The sequence below is a fragment of the Mugil cephalus genome, chromosome 13, assembly GCF_022458985.1.
Source record: "Mugil cephalus isolate CIBA_MC_2020 chromosome 13, CIBA_Mcephalus_1.1, whole genome shotgun sequence".
NCBI classification, from domain to species: domain Eukaryota; kingdom Metazoa; phylum Chordata; class Actinopteri; order Mugiliformes; family Mugilidae; genus Mugil; species Mugil cephalus.
The window spans coordinates 12,215,858-12,233,008 of NC_061782.1; the positions used below are offsets into that span (position 1 = coordinate 12,215,858).

General features: G+C 42.2%; 1 protein-coding gene across 7 annotated transcripts in view; it reads right to left on the reverse strand.

The window, feature by feature from the left end:
- Positions 1-712: 712 nt before the first annotated feature.
- Positions 713-17,151, reverse strand: part of LOC125019257 (muscular LMNA-interacting protein) — a 28,240-nt gene continuing 11,801 nt past the window's right edge. For 2 of the 7 annotated variants that reach the window (XM_047603910.1, XM_047603915.1), the window contains exons 4-12: positions 15,180-16,778; positions 14,455-14,526; positions 13,986-14,063; positions 13,827-13,910; positions 13,696-13,734; positions 13,118-13,165; positions 11,197-11,259; positions 10,991-11,101; positions 713-2,424 (exon numbers count right to left, since the gene is read on the reverse strand). In XM_047603910.1, the coding sequence (XP_047459866.1) occupies positions 2,197-2,424; positions 10,991-11,101; positions 11,197-11,259; positions 13,118-13,165; positions 13,696-13,734; positions 13,827-13,910; positions 13,986-14,063; positions 14,455-14,526; positions 15,180-16,778 (2,322 nt within the window). In that variant the 3' untranslated portion in view covers positions 713-2,196. The remainder of the gene's footprint in view (positions 2,425-10,990; positions 11,102-11,196; positions 11,260-13,117; positions 13,166-13,695; positions 13,735-13,826; positions 13,911-13,985; positions 14,064-14,454; positions 14,527-15,179; positions 16,779-17,151) is intronic. The other 5 variants (XM_047603914.1, XM_047603912.1, XM_047603911.1 and 2 more) reach the window with 5 other exon arrangements.

Here is a 17,151-nt window from a genome sequence, read left to right on the forward strand (position 1 = left end):
TGGAATAAAAATGAAACAATGACTGACAGTATCCTCTCTTTTGAAGGTTCCCTTCAGAACATGCACAGCCTCCGGTGGCTTCATGTTCCTGTTGATTATTATGATGATGATGATGATGATGATGATGATGATGATGATGATGATGATGATGACGACAGTAGTCAGCTAGAACGGAGAAAACTAATTTGTATAAGTCAGATCAGTGCCTGATGAAGACTACCAGTAACTACCTCAACACTGGTGTAAACTGCTGCTTTAGTTAATCTTGTATTAGTTAACCTAGTGTTCCTCTAATGATCAGACTAATAGCCCACGTAACCACATCCACTGGAAATATTGTCTCTGCTGGGTTGAGATGGGTTGTGTAAACCTTTGGATAACTCATTCAAAAGCTGCTCCCACATTCTTAATTTGATTGTGTGTGTGTGTGTTTGATGTGCAACTACATGTAGTAGAGACAGAGTGCAGCAATCACCTGGAACATGTTTGTCCAAGAGGCTCTTTTGCGGTCGAGTAGGCTTTTAATCAGGCAGGGGATAGGAATCAATAAAAAGGCAGTCGAAGCTAAAACGGTTCCTCTACTGCTCTCTTTGAAAGGTCCTACTCAAGACAACTTTTAAGTGGAACATCTCAAGCAAACACTGATTTCGTTTAGATTTCTTCTCGGACATGGAAATTCAAGTGTAGGTGAAGAAGGAGAAGAGAAAAACCATCAGACAGAAAAGTTCTTTATTGGATAGTATATTTTCCCCATAAATGTTTTTATTTTTTTTAGTATTAAAATAGTGTTTTCTTTACAGCGAGTCATTTTCCATGAAATAAGTGTTGCAGCACAAGGACCACATTGAGTTTGACTTCAGACAGTAAAAAAAAAAAGAAAGAAAATGGAGTGGTGAAAAAGTAGTGCTTTGATAAAAGTGGTGCTTAACTCAAGGTGTGGGGGGGATGGTGCCAATCGCTTGGTGCGTTTCCATTAGAAATGGCTTAATATCACAATAACTGGTAATGGAAATGTCTAAATTTTGGAAAAAAAACTCTCAAATATCATGAGGTGTTTTTTCCAGATGTATTGTATATCTTAAAGTCTCGCGTCACGAGAGTTTGAGAGCGTTATGGGACATCATGAGGCGAAAGTTACAGCTCGTTCGCCGTTGTCTGTAAGTGGAGAGGCTGGTCCTGAATAAGGGTTTAACATGGTCTCTCTTTTTATCTGGAGGTCCTGTTCATGCCTGGCTTAAAACATGTGTCTTGGGTGGAGTGGGGAGCTCCGAGTACTCGGGTGAACACATCCAACACTACATTCGAAGATCTGGGCTGCGAACGATCATCATCACGCCCCTTCCTTTGATTGGGCCACCTTGAAGGAACTCCCGTTCAGCTCACATTCTCTAAATTGGGAGGGTTTCGTCTGCTCTGCCTCATTAATTTTGTTCTACAAGTTCACATCTTTCCAAGTAGAGAAGACGGATGTTATTCTGAGGGAGGATGAAAAGAGCAGACTGCGCGCCAGAGCCAATAAAACTCTAACGATCTAATTCTAATATCACCACTGTGAAAGACGGGAGCCTACGTGATGTGCCTTTCCACCGCTAATCCTTTAAATACGTCTCTCACACATGCAGTTTTTTATCATATTGCAGTGCATTGCATACACACCGTGACTGTCATTCAGTTCTATTTTGAGACAACAGTTTTTCCCCACACACACACAGTCCCAAATGATGAGAGTTTACGCAAAACTGAGATCCAATCACAGGCGGTCGCTTGAGACTGAGCTGTCCACTTGTGAACAGATCACCAAGGATATATATGATTAAAATATGGACAAGAAGTCAAAATTGTCCTGTTGTTTGTCAAAGCTACTGCAGCACATTGTGGACACGTCTTCCACATGAATCAACTGGTGATGAAGACGTCAATGTCATGGCAAACATAATAAAAATAAATAAATAAAGGAGAGGCCTGATTTTGTCCACTTTGAAATGCCAGCTATCTTAAACTGTACGTGCTGTGGGAGAGCAGAAAGATCGCCCGCGCACCTGGAATTAGCAAGCGGTCGATTACATGGGGTTTTAACACCCGTGCGGTGCACAGTGAACGTTCGCTGTCAACTCCTGTGAACCATACGGAAAAATACACTCATCTGAATGGTTCTTAGCAGATAGTTGTTCAGTGAAGATAAAAGGATTTAATGCTTTAAATGTGCGTTTCAAAAGTTTCCATTCGCCGCTCGGTGGGACTGAAAGATGTCGACACATCCTTCCCAGTGTGACTGATCTGGTCTTCAGGCTCCGTTATCTGCAGGTCACATACTGTGAACGGACTTCCTCTTTCAGGCTCCCTCCGCTCTCTCAGTGCTTTTCCTTGTGAACCGCTGTTCAAATACATCCCCGACTTGTCGCGACTCATATCTTCCACCTGAAGAAAGCAGGAAAGAAAGAAAAGAAAGCAAAGCTGTGAAAATGCTCTCAGTTCCAACGCTATTGTGTTTAATCAGAATTAATCCATATTTTTCCTACAGTGTTTGTACTTAAACTGGGAACAACTTCAGTCGACATATTACATAAAATGTTGCACTCCTGGGTCCTTTTACATGTCTAAACTCAGGAAACTGAAATTTTCTTTTTGTGGTTAAAAAAAACAACAACAATTTTCTAACATTTCTAATGAGACAAAGTACACTCTTTGTGTACAGGCATCTCTGTGATGACATTTTGTTCTGTACACATTTCAGTTGGCCTAAGCAGTTGTAGCATTTGTATTTTTGAAAGCATAAAACACAGCATCCGATCGAAACCGTGACATGGAGCGGCCTTTTCTGTTCTGGCAAATGTTGCAGATCTGATTTTTTATGCTGACAGAACACTTTGAGAGACTATTGATTCCCAATTTCAAGCAAACCCTCCTTCACTGGGAAATACCACTACTTAAAGTTGGATGAAAAGATCAATGACTACTTCACATAGCCTACAGCTTAGACAGACCCAGCGCGCACAGATGTGCAGCCAGTGTAATTGTTTTTTTTTTATCTCCCCTTCAGTAACTTCAATTTCCAAAACCTACATGTAATGGGGACAATTTTGTAAATGTCGGAAGATGTACTTGTAGCTACCACCCGCTGCTTCCAGGAACTGCCTATGAACTAATTTGTCTTGCGAGAGGACAGACATGACCTGAATGTGTGCTTGGTTAAATTGGCAGGAGGATGAAAGCATGACTCAGTGGTGGTGTACGAACTGAAACCACGTGTTAAAAAAGTCCCACAGAGAAAAGAATAAACATCTATATATCTATGTGAGATATATATATATGATATATATATATATATATATATATATATATATGTATATATATATGTGCACACACACACGGACAAACAATATAGACGTGACTCCAACTATCAAGTTAAGCTTTGTTTAAATAAGAGCACCTCCTTCTTTTATTACTCTCCCCTTCATTTCAGTTTTACTGATGAGCGATGGAATAAACATAAGTTCATTACAAACATTTACCCTTAAAACTCAATCAGTAATCTAGTAAAAGCATCAGTTTTCAATTAAAGCATGGTGATGTGTCCAACGTCTTTTAAACACATTCATTCATTCTTTTTCAGAGTTGATCAGTCATCCCACTTTTAAGATCTCCCTCCCTTTCTTTTGTGTTTGGTCAAATATCAGCAGCTTCACTGAGCACAGCAGTAAACACTGAGAGGACGCAAACTTTTGTTCTAGAGTTTACATGTCATCTTCACTTTAACAGACATTTTAACAACACAGTTCTCTGCCCACAAAAACCCAAACAAATAACACACATCATACAAAGAAAAGAAAAACAAAATGACAGCCTCCTCCACCCACGGTTTATAAAAGCACCAAGCTCATCCATTGCAAATACAAAAAGGAGTAGAGTCTACAAAGAGAGCGGCAATTACCACACGCTATGTACATAACAATTTTTACCTTTACATAGATGTGCCACAAATAAAATCTAAATATGAGGATGTAAACTACTACAACTTTATCTGGTCTGAAACAGACAGAAATTAACCAAATGGAACCGACTGCTTTTCCAAACACCCCCCAGCCCTCGGACCATTTGGTTTATCCCAATGAGGCTAATTGATTGACCACACCAGGCACCCATCAGCAGCTCCACTGAGAGTATGAATCTTTAAACTTAAAAGACACGCACACTGAAAACTTTGTAATCACGGTCTGATGTGTGTTTAGGAACTTTAGAAACACTTGTTTACTGAGGGAACATTTGCTGCTTCCTCGCAGTGTTATTTAACATTTTTGTGCATTTTAAAGGTGTGAAAAAGTACAAGGCCCATGTGTGAAGCTCAGCACTAAAAAATTCCCCCTGCGTGTGACGAGGAAGTCTCAAGAGCAACTTTGGACCCTCTTCGCACCCGAAACTGATTAAATATTGACAATTCAATCACAAGGCATCGTGTCTGTCGCCTCTGCAAATGCAATTTAAAGACGTATCCATCTAAATCTTCCTTTATGGGTCATTGTATAATGATTGTGTTCTACATCCACTCTCAGATTTGAAAGTTGACATGAAGACAGTCAGTGTGGCATTGTCTGCTTTTTCAAAGCTCTCTATGACCTCCAGGCTGCACATTTTGTCTTCTGTCAGACAAGATTGTTTTCTCCCTGAGCGTATCCTTCAATTTTCTGCCTGCTATCATTACTTATAATTGTTGTCCTTCTGATTTCCTCTGCCTTGAACTGTGTATAAAAAAAAAAAAAAACAACAACAAAAAAACAAAAACGCACACGATGAGCGGCACAGCAGTATTTCTTCAGCTGGGGCCTCGTTGCTGTTTGGTACACACCTCTCTAGAATCAATAGACACTCAAAGCCTCATTTCATCTTCAGTTACTGCCTAATTTGTTATTTTGTTGTTGTTCTTTTTTTACACGTTGAGAAATGAGCGCATCTCATTCAGTTCAGTTGGAAGAGACAGAAAACAGATGTGGCTAAATAACCGTCTTCATCAACACGATCCTAGAGGGAAGCAAAAAAACCAAAAGACAAAACAAAAATGGTGGTAAAGTCCACGTTGATCTGTCTGATTTAATTTTGGAGCTTCAGGACGTGTAATCATAATGTAGCATCTTAAGCAAGATTAGCTTCAAAGTTAAGCACTAAGTCTTTGCCACAACTGAAATCATCCATGACTGTGAATATCTTGGATATCACAATATACTGATACAGAAGAGCAACAGTGATGACGTGATGGCAAATGATGGCTTCAGGAAAAGTAATTTCTCTTTAATTTCATTCCATATACCGTGTTCATTTTGCAGTGTTTTAATTGCTTTTATTCAATTCAATTTAATTTTATTTATATTGCGCCAATAACAATAAAAATTGTCTAAAGACGCTTTACAAAAACCGCCTGCAACCTCTGGAGCAAGACTCCCTTTAGTCTTATCTGAGTTTGTGTTGTGCTTTTGCTGGAGCTATTTTTCTTCAGTGTTATTCTTTTATTCTAGGAATTATTCATTAGGCATTGTTTCCAATTTCCATAGAGTAGACCGGCGATTTCCAATAATGTTAGTCACATTTGTATACATGACTGACCTTGTACCAACTAAACACGGGGGGGGGGGGGTTTTCTTATGTTATTCTTATTTTCTTGAGGAAATAAATGGCAGCAATAAATAATAAATACCTTAAACCTTTTCCTTCCTGTTAAGAAGACGCTCGCTCCCTTCTCATTTTCTGTAAATGCGTACTTGGTCTTCATTAGACTAATTATTGTCTGTGACAGTAGATGTTGTCAGGTTGGTGTTACGCAGCGCAAACCACACACCAGGACAAGGCATCAACTTCAAAAAGCCTGATCAAACACAGTTGTGTTCCTCTGCCGTGACCATCAAAACCTTTCACAGATCTGTGTTAAGGTACGAAGTATTTGACTGTCTTCAATTGTTTTTTTAAATGTTCTTTATCAAAGTTTGCCTGTGCAGTTTTCCCGTTTACAACCGAAACAACTTTTTTTTTTTTTTTAATTTTGTATTTACAAGCCCTAAAAAGTTGCTGATGCATGTAGAAGTCTTGCTTTTTTCCCATTGCTGCATTTTATTGCATCACCTCCACCTGTCCATCACTACATGGGGTGCAACCGTTGGACTGTGTATTACATCAACATCACGCATGAGTGTCTAGCAAATGCAGAGACCTGTGTACCGACCCTACTGCTGCGCAACACAACAGAAGGGGTGAAAACAAACCACTCTTGACACAGCGCACCTGTGAAAAACCTCAGACTACTGAGAACATCAAGACTGTGCAGGGATCTAAATCATTAAACATATTATGGTTTTTGAAGTAATTCCAAATGTGTTCCTTTATAGAATACAAACTAGAAAATAAAAGAAGAAAAATGCAATGACAAGGTGTGTCCAAACCTTTTGACTGGTGCTTTGTATAGCTGCATAGCTTTACTTTTAATTATATTCACTAGTAGCAGTAGAATATGGATGCACAATATCGACATATTCACTGTGTGTCTTATGTTGAGTGTTTGTTGTTTGAGGAATATTTTGGTTGCAGACCATATTACCTTCTGCTTTTACCGAATAGCAGAAAACATCAATGTAATTATATACCAGCACAGGGGATCTTTGTGTGTGATTCTGTTATTTCTTTTTTTTTTTAGCCCCTATCTCCAACTACTCTGCAAAGTCAAAAGAAATAAACGATTGTGGTAGGCGGCGGAGAGCCTTGAATGTGTTTTTTTTTTCCAGACAAGAATGAAGGGTAAAAATGGACAACCTGACACCAAAATGTGTTTTGTCCCATTCTTGTCAAGGTGATATCTCAGGAAAGACAGAAAAAAAATAAATAAATAAAAATTCAAATGTGACTCAAGCCTCCACCTGACAGAAAAGAAGCAGGGGCAGTTTGCATAATTTATCAACTTCACCATTTTGCTGCTTTGAAAGAAAGAATTTAAATGATGAGATGTGATTGCACTTAATTGGTTGTAATTAGTGCAATTTTAATTAAATGCACATTGTCATCCTCAGTGCCATGGCTCCTTTTTGTGTCGTGTTATTCTACACATAAAATGAAAAGTCCATTTATTTATTTTATTGTTAATATTAAAGTAGTTTCTTTTACATCCAGTTGAGCAATGCTAAGCCATCTGGCAAAGTTCACTGTGCAAGTATCGATTCATTGTCGAGCTAAACTCACAAATACTGAATTGTTGCTGTAGTTTAAGGAGGCATAGTGTTTTGTCGCCATCTAGACTCTACTTGTGGTATTGCAACATGACTTCAAAAGCTAGAAACAATCATTCAAAGTCATGTGACAGTTTCTAATCCAGCTACCATTAACTTCGTCATTGAATGACCCACATTAACAATCATTACAACACTTCCCGAGAAAGTTGACAGGGGCCGCCAATGCTGAGGACAGATGGCGAAAATTTGTTATATTGGAAACAAAACTGCTTTATGGAGTTCTGCTTGATGTTGTGTAAATTTTCGCAATGACACTATTAAGTTGTATCCTTACTGGTGGAAAGTATTTGCGAGCCCGAAGCATAAAATTGGATGTGGGAGGTTGAACGAAAGCTTTTGTGAAGACCTGACCGATGGGTTTATGATGCTGCTTTTCTGTGAATCTAAACCTGTACGTCTCATTTGCAATTAAATTATTGTTGCTCACTGAGTCTGAGCAGATAGTGTCCTGTTGCAGAAGAAAACTGCCATGTTGAAAACTTGGTCCTCCTATGCCGTTGGAATAATTAAATACACTGAACGAGGAAGAGCAGCAAGTGCCACTCTTCAGTCCTGAAACATAACAAACCATTTATCTCCGAGGTCACCGTGCTGGGAGAATTTGCATCTATGGACAAGAAATTGTGCATACACCTTTGTCCGCTTCAAGTATCACCTGCTGTGTGTGCGTCGTGGAAGAGGACCTCCAACGTCTTCTAAGTGATGGACTCGGGGACGCATCACTGGCTTCATATGAATTCACTGACATTTCCCCGTTGCTCATTATTGATATTTTGATGAGGAACGTGTCAAAGAAGCCGAGTGTTGACTTTGATTCTGCTGAAAGGTTATAATACCACTAGTGACATTACCTTTGGAAAAACGGGAGGAGTTACTCGAACAGCGTGACTTGTCATTTGAAAAAGTCAACCCAATCGTCACAGCCGGTGTTCCCGCCAAAAATAAAAAATAAAAGAGAGAGACACTGTGTCACATTCGCAAAAGGGTGCTGTGTGTGTCTGCCAGGCTACGCCGGGATTAGGAAGAGGTTATGTACAAAACAATGCAGCTGATTGACTTCATCAGAGCGTGCCCTGTTCTGCGGATTTGTGCTGGAATGGGAAGTTGCTCGTGAAGGGCTCTCGTGCTCTCGTGTTTGGCTAGCTGTGACGGACGCGAGTGACTGTCGAAGTGTCACTGGAGAGCTTGTGTGTATAAAGATAAGCTGGTGACACAAACACATGTGATTGAATGATGCTTCACTGCAGCACTAAAAAATAACTGAAGCTCAGTTTTTTTTATATATATATGTTGAAATCTGAAGTCATCTGAATGGACCCAATCTACAACTGCAGGAGAAATAAAAGTCAAAATTGGATCTGCTAGAAAAGTGCGAACCAACATGGTCTATTTTACACAGATTTGTTATTGTGGATCTGCAGCTCTTTCCCCAAGACAACGGTACGACTTCACACCGAGGAAGGACATATAGTGCATTGGCAATACTCCACAGCCCCCAGGGCCCACCCTTCTAGACGCCATGACATGTTGTGCTGGTTCAGACCCGTCACAGGTATGTCTTTGTATAGGGAGGACTTCAATCATAACAGCTTGTTAATCAGCTGCTGTGAGAAGGGGAAACCTAATATCTACCATTAAACAAATAGGAGTATCCTGGATTTAGGCTTTTATTTGTGTGTGTGTGTTTTTTTATGTCTTTTGTTGACTTGCGGAAAGCCACTGCAAACCTTTGACTGGTCCTTGAAAGAAACACTTCTGAGATATAAAGGCTTGTGTTATATACTTTTATACATTTACTGGCATTTGCATTTATATCAAGCAATGCTTTTGTGAAGTTATTTTGGCTGTTGTAAGGAGTCACGGTTAACTGGCAAGCAAATAAAATAGAATTCAATTTATTTTTTTTGTATGTAGCAACAATAACAATCCAATTTGTGTCACAATGCTTTTCAGAGCCCAGACCCAGAAACCCCCAGAGCAAACACCAAAGCAGCGCTGTCAAAGAAAAGCTTCCTTTTAACCGAGAGAAACCTTGATCAGAAACCAGCTCAATCCGAAGGGAACCCAGGGACCCGTCGGTTTGAGGCCGGCTAGGCAGAGCTGTGAGTCTCTCCTCCTGTTGTGTGAAGACACATTTCATTCATAAAAGAGGAGGAGGAGGAGGCAAACGGCAGCATCTCTATTTTTGTAATGGAGCACTTTGAAAGAACAACACGTTGTGGTCGTTATGTGCTACACTGCTTCCAGAGTGGGTGCGAGTGATTCAGTTTTACATTTCAGTTAAGTTGGCACAGCGCAGTTTATTTATTTATAAATCCTGAATAGCTGCTTCCCTCTGTTTACAGTCCCCATGCAGAAAGGTAAACCAGTCATTTTCTGCCTATGTATAGCGTCACTGATTGCCGTTATTTTTAGAAACGCATGCGTGCAACAAGTGTGCGCAGATTTTCCCCATCTGCGTGTTTGTGCATTTGCAAGTCCAACAGCTTCAGCATGTACATTGACTCTAATCTACACGCTAATTAGGGTTAACCTGTTGTATTATGCAACGAATCACACATTTACAATCGCACAACAGCTGCCTGAGCCGTGGTGATCAGCGGATTGCATCACGCGCTGAATATAAATGTCAGCCGGTCTTCATGTTGTATTGTTCCCCATTACAACAAACCTATGACGGACCTGACGATCCCACCAAGCTTTTCTGTTTTAGTGTCAAACACGTCAAGAAGAGTGACATCCTAAAAACCCATTTGCTCAAGGCATGAACTCGCTGACGCAGTTAAGTTTTTTCCTCTCACGACTCCCTTGTATGTTTTGAAATGTTTATCTCAACTGGCTGACAGCCTGCTCGCATTTAATGAGGCATATGTAAAGGTTTAGACTCTGCCGCGGTATTGCACAAGGACCTTGACCTTCCGGATTATTTTGAGTTTAATCGCATCCAGTGATTATTTGCCAGCGATTCAGTGACACTGGAGATGCAAATGGTGTGTTTTCCAGCCCTGTGTCGACATGCGAGGAAAGGAGCCGCAGGGCATAATAACTAAGACACAGTAAATAGCGCAAATACACTGAAAGCTCAGGGAAGCTTTACATCACACGGTCGTGCGTGTTACTCTGGGGGTTAAATGTGCATATCTTGCAGCACGTTATCGCTGGTCATGGCACAGCTTTGGCTGATGAGTTGCTACACACTCATCTGTTCTCCCTATAGCTTTCCAAACCCCTCATCAGTTGAAGGCCGTTATGTAATTACGTGGCTTCACTAAAGAGGGTTGACATTTTGTCTTATGTTGTTGTAAAATGTTTCTGTTAAAAAAAACAAAAAAACAAAAAACAAAAAAATACGAGAAAAGCTAAAAACTTCTGGTTTTCCTGCAGTGACGTCAAGAGTGGCGGTAGAAAGTTTCAGCGGCTCTCGGGTTTAATTCTCTTTTGGCGAGAAGAGGGGTGAGAAGGAGCCAGAAGCTCAGCGGATCGGGAGGAAAAAAAAAAAAAAAAATCATCTCTCTGTGAGAATTTAACAAGGCCGGCTGACGAGATGTGCAAAGAGAACAAAAAGCACTAGCTGCTTATTCAGAATTAACTCAGTATTTACCAAAACCAGCACAAAAGATGTTCGAGTAGATGATCTGCACAGCTACTTTTTCTTGATCTATTTAATCTCTGAGAAGTTTCAGCAAAAGCAGCAACTCAGGAAACTAAACCTAGGAACGCCTTACCTTCTTGTTGTCAGACGACGGCTTCTTGAAGGGGTTTGCGTAAAATTCGTCCTCGTCCCACAGCGTGAGCCTCGGACTGGCCGTCATCGGGCGAATGACCCCAGGTTTCGTCTGGACAGGAAGTTCATTCTCATGAGATGCCTTCCTAGACACTTTAAATAACCTGGGACAAAAATCATGCTAAAATAATGAATGCAAATGTATACCTTTTTAGAATCCATCAGCTTCCTTTCCATGCCGGCGGATGGGTGCAAGGTGCATAAAGATGCCTGAATAAGCAAGGTGGGATAAAAATAAATAAAAATACATCAGAGCAGAAATGTATGCCTCTCTTAAAAGTGATAAGAGAAAGTGTTTCAGTTGCTGCTGGTTTTATGTGAAGGTGGGAAAAATACGAAACTTCTGAGCTGATGAATTATTCGTTACGCCTGCCAGGTGATGTACACCACCATGAAAACAGGTCTGGAAAATGGGCAAAGTGAAGTTTGCAAAAAAGTTTTATTGTATCTGATGTGCACGGGCCATCCGCTACTGTTGGTGACCTCGGATTCATATCCACAAGTTACCAGAAACACAACAGCTTTAGTAAATCATAAGAGGGCAAATATTGCGTTAGAAAAGGAGGGAATGATGATTACAGCTGGAAATTCTGCCATGCAGTCTTTTCTGTTTGCAGAACTCTCTTCTATGTGTGAATGCAGTCCGCAGAGGAAGTCATTCAGAGTAACACAGCCTTTTCTGTAAATGCACTTTCACAATCAAAAAGAAAATCAAGTCTTATGTCTAAGTGTTAGGAGTGGAGCTGGAGTCTGAATGTAGTTTAAGATGTGCTGTCAGTAACGTAATGGGATCCTGTGTGGAGGGATACGTTGTTGGCTACAACGCACAACCACCCCTCGAAAGCACAAGTTGCAAATTCCCCAAGTGTGAATGCATTACTCTGTGGTCAGTCGAGTTTAAAACGGTTAAACTTTGACAGAAATTAGAACGCAGCCCAAGGATTTAGTGATGTGCTGTGTGAATTCACAGAGAGCGGAGGAAGAAGGGGATAAGTCAGACGGGAACAGCCGATAATGAGCTCTGAGATCCTTCATGAGCCAAACAAACACTTATACACAGTCAGTGTCTGAGGCAAACATTCATGAAAATAGCTTAAAGGAAAATCTGAATACATCTCGAGAAAGAAAACGCTGTGTTAAGACGTCTGAAAAGTCAGAGCACTATGGAAGACTAAGTACGTAAAATTCTTCCTAATGACCAGCAGGAGGCGACTCCACTGGTTGCAAACAGAGGTCAGAAGTGTATGAGGATATGACTGCACCCCTCACATGAATTATTACCTACCCCAGTAACCATCTTCCTGATGAGCACCTGGTCTCAATTGCTAGTTTCAAGTCTCGCTCAACACAGGATCCATTTCAGAAATGACAAAAATGACAAACCAGCGCCAGAGGAGGAGGAGCTGGGGTGGAGATGGGTTGCAAAGCATCTCGCGGGGTAAAACGGGAAATGCGGAGACAGGCTAAAGCAGGTTAAACAAGGCGGCCTCACTGAGATTTTCCAATGTGTGCCTCAGCTGTTCAGCTGTTTGCTGGTGTGGGCTGGCTTAGAGATCAGAGCGGAGCTTGGGCTCGTGGTTTGCCTGAACTAGTGCTAGTCCGCTCGATTTTGTAAATTTAGAGTAAAATCGGCTACAAGGCAGGGCATGCCTCGTGCAATGTGGTCACTTCTGGCTCCGGGAAAACCAGAATCATGACAGTCGAAACCCAACAATCAAAGCTACACCTTAATGTTACAGTATCTAATATCTATGTTAAGCCACGTCTACTACTAAGTACTCTATATTTAAGTTATTTTCACTAGTGAGCATTAAATGAGCTGGTAGGCAGTGGAAGTTACTGTAAATACAGTTTTTAGTGGCATTTTCCCACCAAAGAGCAGATATAAATTCATGCAGTGGAATATACCCCCCCACTCGGTCAAAGCATCACATTGCTTCCTCTGTCGTCATCTGTATACCTTGGAAGTCCCCTCTGGATATTTGTTCTTTCTGGTCCTTTGAGGCTAAAATCCTGCCGTTAATTGAACAAACTAAACAAAACAAAACAAATCCCAGCCTCTACTCACATATTTCGTCTCCCGTCCCAAGGATTTTGGAAGTGATGACTTGTTCTGCTGGAGTTGAAAAGAAGAAGAAAGACAAACACAGACCTCATTTTGGTGATAATTGGAAAAACTGTCATGAAAAACAACTCATTTACTATTTTTCTAGTGTTTTCCCCACGTTAATGAAGACAAACAACAAATATTTAGCTTCTTGTTTCCACGGCCCTCAGACATTTTTCTCACCAGTGATTGAAATTCACAGATTTTCATCAGTGCTCTATTGAACCTTAATGAATGATGCCGCTAACACAAAATACGCTTTCCCACTTTGATGAATAACGACAGACACAATTGTTTTGTTATTGTATTTGTCTAACTTTGATGATTTAAAGTTTTTAATTGATCAGAAATTTCAGTTCAGTCTGTCAAAATATATATATAAAAAAAATACTTTTACATTTTCAGTATGAAATTCTGAGATTACATTTGCATTTTTTTTGGAGATTTTATTACATTAGCTTCTTCCATTTATTTGCTTTTTATCAAAACGCCCCCGGGGAAATTCGTGGGGAGCAGCCAAAGAAAGAAACACACTTTACCTGCAGCCCAGCACTGGTACTCGAGGACTTGGAGTTCTGCTGGGAACGGACATTTTGTGATTAAAGGATGCAAAAATGTGACCAATTGTGTGTTTCATTTTTATAGATGTATAAAATTGAACTAAACTTACTGCTTCAATGGAATTGGCCAGTATCTCATCAATGACGGCGTAGAGCTCCTCTGACTGTTGCCGGAGTTGAGCCGGTGAGCACATCTGTACAAATGTAGAAATGTTAATCTCAGTGTTGCTGTGGTGCAGTGTGTTGTGAAAGTGGTGCGCGAGTGATACCTCGGCGTGAGTATCGGTGTCGCCTCCGTCCGGCGTGTCACAGTAACTCTGTTCCCTCTCTACCTGCTCATCTATCACCTGTGGATGCAGACAGAGATCACGCTAAGCGTCAACATCTCCTGCACAATTCTCATTCATCCGCTCTGTGTGAAATACGCAGCAACAAGCCATTTTTCTGTCTCTGTGGGACTGATTTAAGATGATTTAAAAAACGTATGTGATTGATTTCTGTTCTTACACCATTAATTTTCCATGATTTTTCAGCTACAAATAAAATCGTCTTTAAATTCTTTATAAATTCCTATTAGTGGAGGCTCTTTAGCTTATTAGTTATTCTAATTTTGTTTGTTTTGCACAGCTCCCCACAGAGCAACACTTGTTAGAGTCCTCGGGGCTTCATGCTATAACCGGATATCTAACAGGAAAACAAGGTGAATTAATGGCATTAGAGGGAAATGAGTGAACTCACTTGCTGATCCAGCAGGAGGGTGTTTGTGGGAATTGCAGCCAGCGATTTGTAGCTTAACTTAATCTTGTGCGTCTAGAGTTTTACAAAGAGAGCAGACAGTCAATATAAATCCATTTGCAATTCAGATCGCTGCATGTTCCCCCATAAACTTTCCACAAGGTTCTATCGCGTGTGTTTTACATGTCTTCAGGCATGCTCTTATCACGCTCTTCTGCCGACATCTAATCATGCAAAACAGATAACAGTGACGCGTGTTAGTCTGCTTTCACGGCACAGTAAAGCACGTCGCTTCATGTCACTGCCCACGTGGCTCATTTGATGGGCGGTAAATGTCAAGAAGTTCAGCTCTTCACACTGGATCGCATCCCTCGTCAACTTATATTTCCCTGCTGCTGCTTTGAATAAATTCAGTTTCTGGTTGTTAATACCCATGCTTTAGCCTGCGGCATGAACTTCATGTTGGATTCCTTTTGGGTTTCAACGTGTGACAGCTGAGATGTGTCAGTCATCGGAAGTGTCGATCCATAACATCACCAAGGAGTCATGCTGAAGATAACCAGATAAATAGGAATATAACATTTCTGCACATCATATCAAGACATGATATGATGTGCTCTCATATCAAATGAGCGAAATCTGTTTTTAATCACACTGCCAGGCAGATATGTCAGAGAGAACACATTAAGTAATATCCTCAGTCATGCACATGGCAAGTGTACGGCTACCTTTCTTTTTTTACCCTCCCTGTCACTGCAGTCTGATATTGCACTCCCCGGCCTCGGGGAGGGTGTGGAGCGCCAGGAGAGAGAAGGGGACGGGGTGAGGTCCCTGAGCGGTGGAGCAGGAGAGGGCGTGGGTGTGCGGGAGCTGGTGGGCGACGGCCATCCGGAGAAAACAATGGGCGTGTAGCGGGAGGGAGAAAGGCAGTGAACTTTGTGAAAACCAAGCGATGGCGCTGCGCTGCCGGAATCGAGGCAGCTCGCCTCTGACTGACACCTTCCAGGGGTGTTTTGTAAAGAACGCAGAGGTGATGCTGTGTTTGCGCGGTGCGACACGGGCCGAAGATGAGGTGGACAGAGGGGGGGAGATCGCAGTTGCTGGGAAAGCGAGTGCAGCTTTGAGAGGGTTGAACTTGGCTGGCGGCTGCACGTCTGGGAAGCCTTTGCCTCGTTAACTAGTTTACAGGACGAGGAGATGAGTTTTTTGGGGTCGTTATCCGCGTGGCCTTTGAGGAAGGCGTGCGCGTTGTTGGGCTTCAGCTCAGGAGATGCAGGTGCGTACGCGGGTGGGGTGTTTTCGGAAGCTGCACAGCCCGTTCGTTCATGCTTCGGTGGGGGAAAAGATTTGAAGTCTGAGCAAAGCAGAGGCGGGGGTGCTCGGGGGAGTGAGGCGCCCTTCGCTGGCGGAGGTGAAACAACCCGCTCCCACCTGGGCGCGCTGCTCGGACGGGTTTGCTCGGAGCATCTGCTCACGTGAGGCTGAGGGCATGTTCTGGCGAGCTCGCATGACGGCGCCGACGGAGGTGCCGTCACGCACCTGTTAGGCTCCCTGTGAACGTGGCTTTGACTATCTATAGACGCCGATGAGGAGAACTGAGAGGAAAACTCCAGGGGAATGGAAGCCACGCTGGACGCTGCTGAGCAGGCGCTGCAGAAGGACAGGGTCACGGGGTTAACAGGCCAGCAGGGGGTGTAAGGTCTCTGCAGTGCGTGGGACAGGACAGGAAGGCGGCCTTTTCTTAGGATGGCCGTGAGGAGGGAGAGTCTGGTGAGAGGAGGCCGGTGCCGGGGAGGGGGGGATTGTGGGCAGACAGAAGAAGACAGACTTTCACAGGATGAGAAACAGGTTTGAGGGAGGTGAACCAGACTGGAGCCAGGAGCAAGAAAGTGTTTCTTTATCTGGACAACAGTGGGGGTAAAGAACCCAGAGCGGACAGATGAGCAGGGTGAAACAGTGCGGCTGAAGGAGGCAGGAGAGGCTACAGAGGAAAGCTGCACGGCAGACCAGCTCCTGTCTTTGTCCGAGCCCTCCGAGAGGATGGACTCTCTGGACGAGGCCGGGGTGGGGCACAGATCTGCTGAGTTCAGGGGTCCCGTTCTGTCTTCTGACACAGGCGTTCTATTTGCAAAGCAACCCAAGCTAACCTCAGCCTGTCCAGAGCTATCGTGACACCGCTGCGGGGAAATGCCCCCGTGTTTATCTACAGCTGTTTCCATAGAGGCCGTCCCAGCGGATGCGTGGTTGGGTGTATTTTCAGACTGAGCCCTGACTGAAGGAGACGCTTTGGTTCGAGAGAAGCTCACTTGATCTCCCGAAGGATTCAGCTGAAAAACAAAAAAATAAGCTTTCATTTCTTTCTGTAATTTTGCCCGGTATTATCTGAAAATTCACCCCCCTCGGGCAGCAGTAAGCGAAAATAGACTTTCAGACGCTCTTTAAAGCATGAGTGACGTAAATGTCAGACCTGCAAATTAAAATTTGTAATAACTTCAGCTGTTCTGGGGAACTAAATATGATAGAGCCGCATTCTGACAGCCTGCAAAAGTAAAACTAAAATAAACGCACTGTGAAATAGACACTTAAACGATGCATTTTAACTTACAACATTTAAAAGAGTAGATAAACACATTGGATAGTTGTGTTATTTTTCAGCCAATCACTGGACTGACTGAATAAATGTCAGATAAACTATTTAGT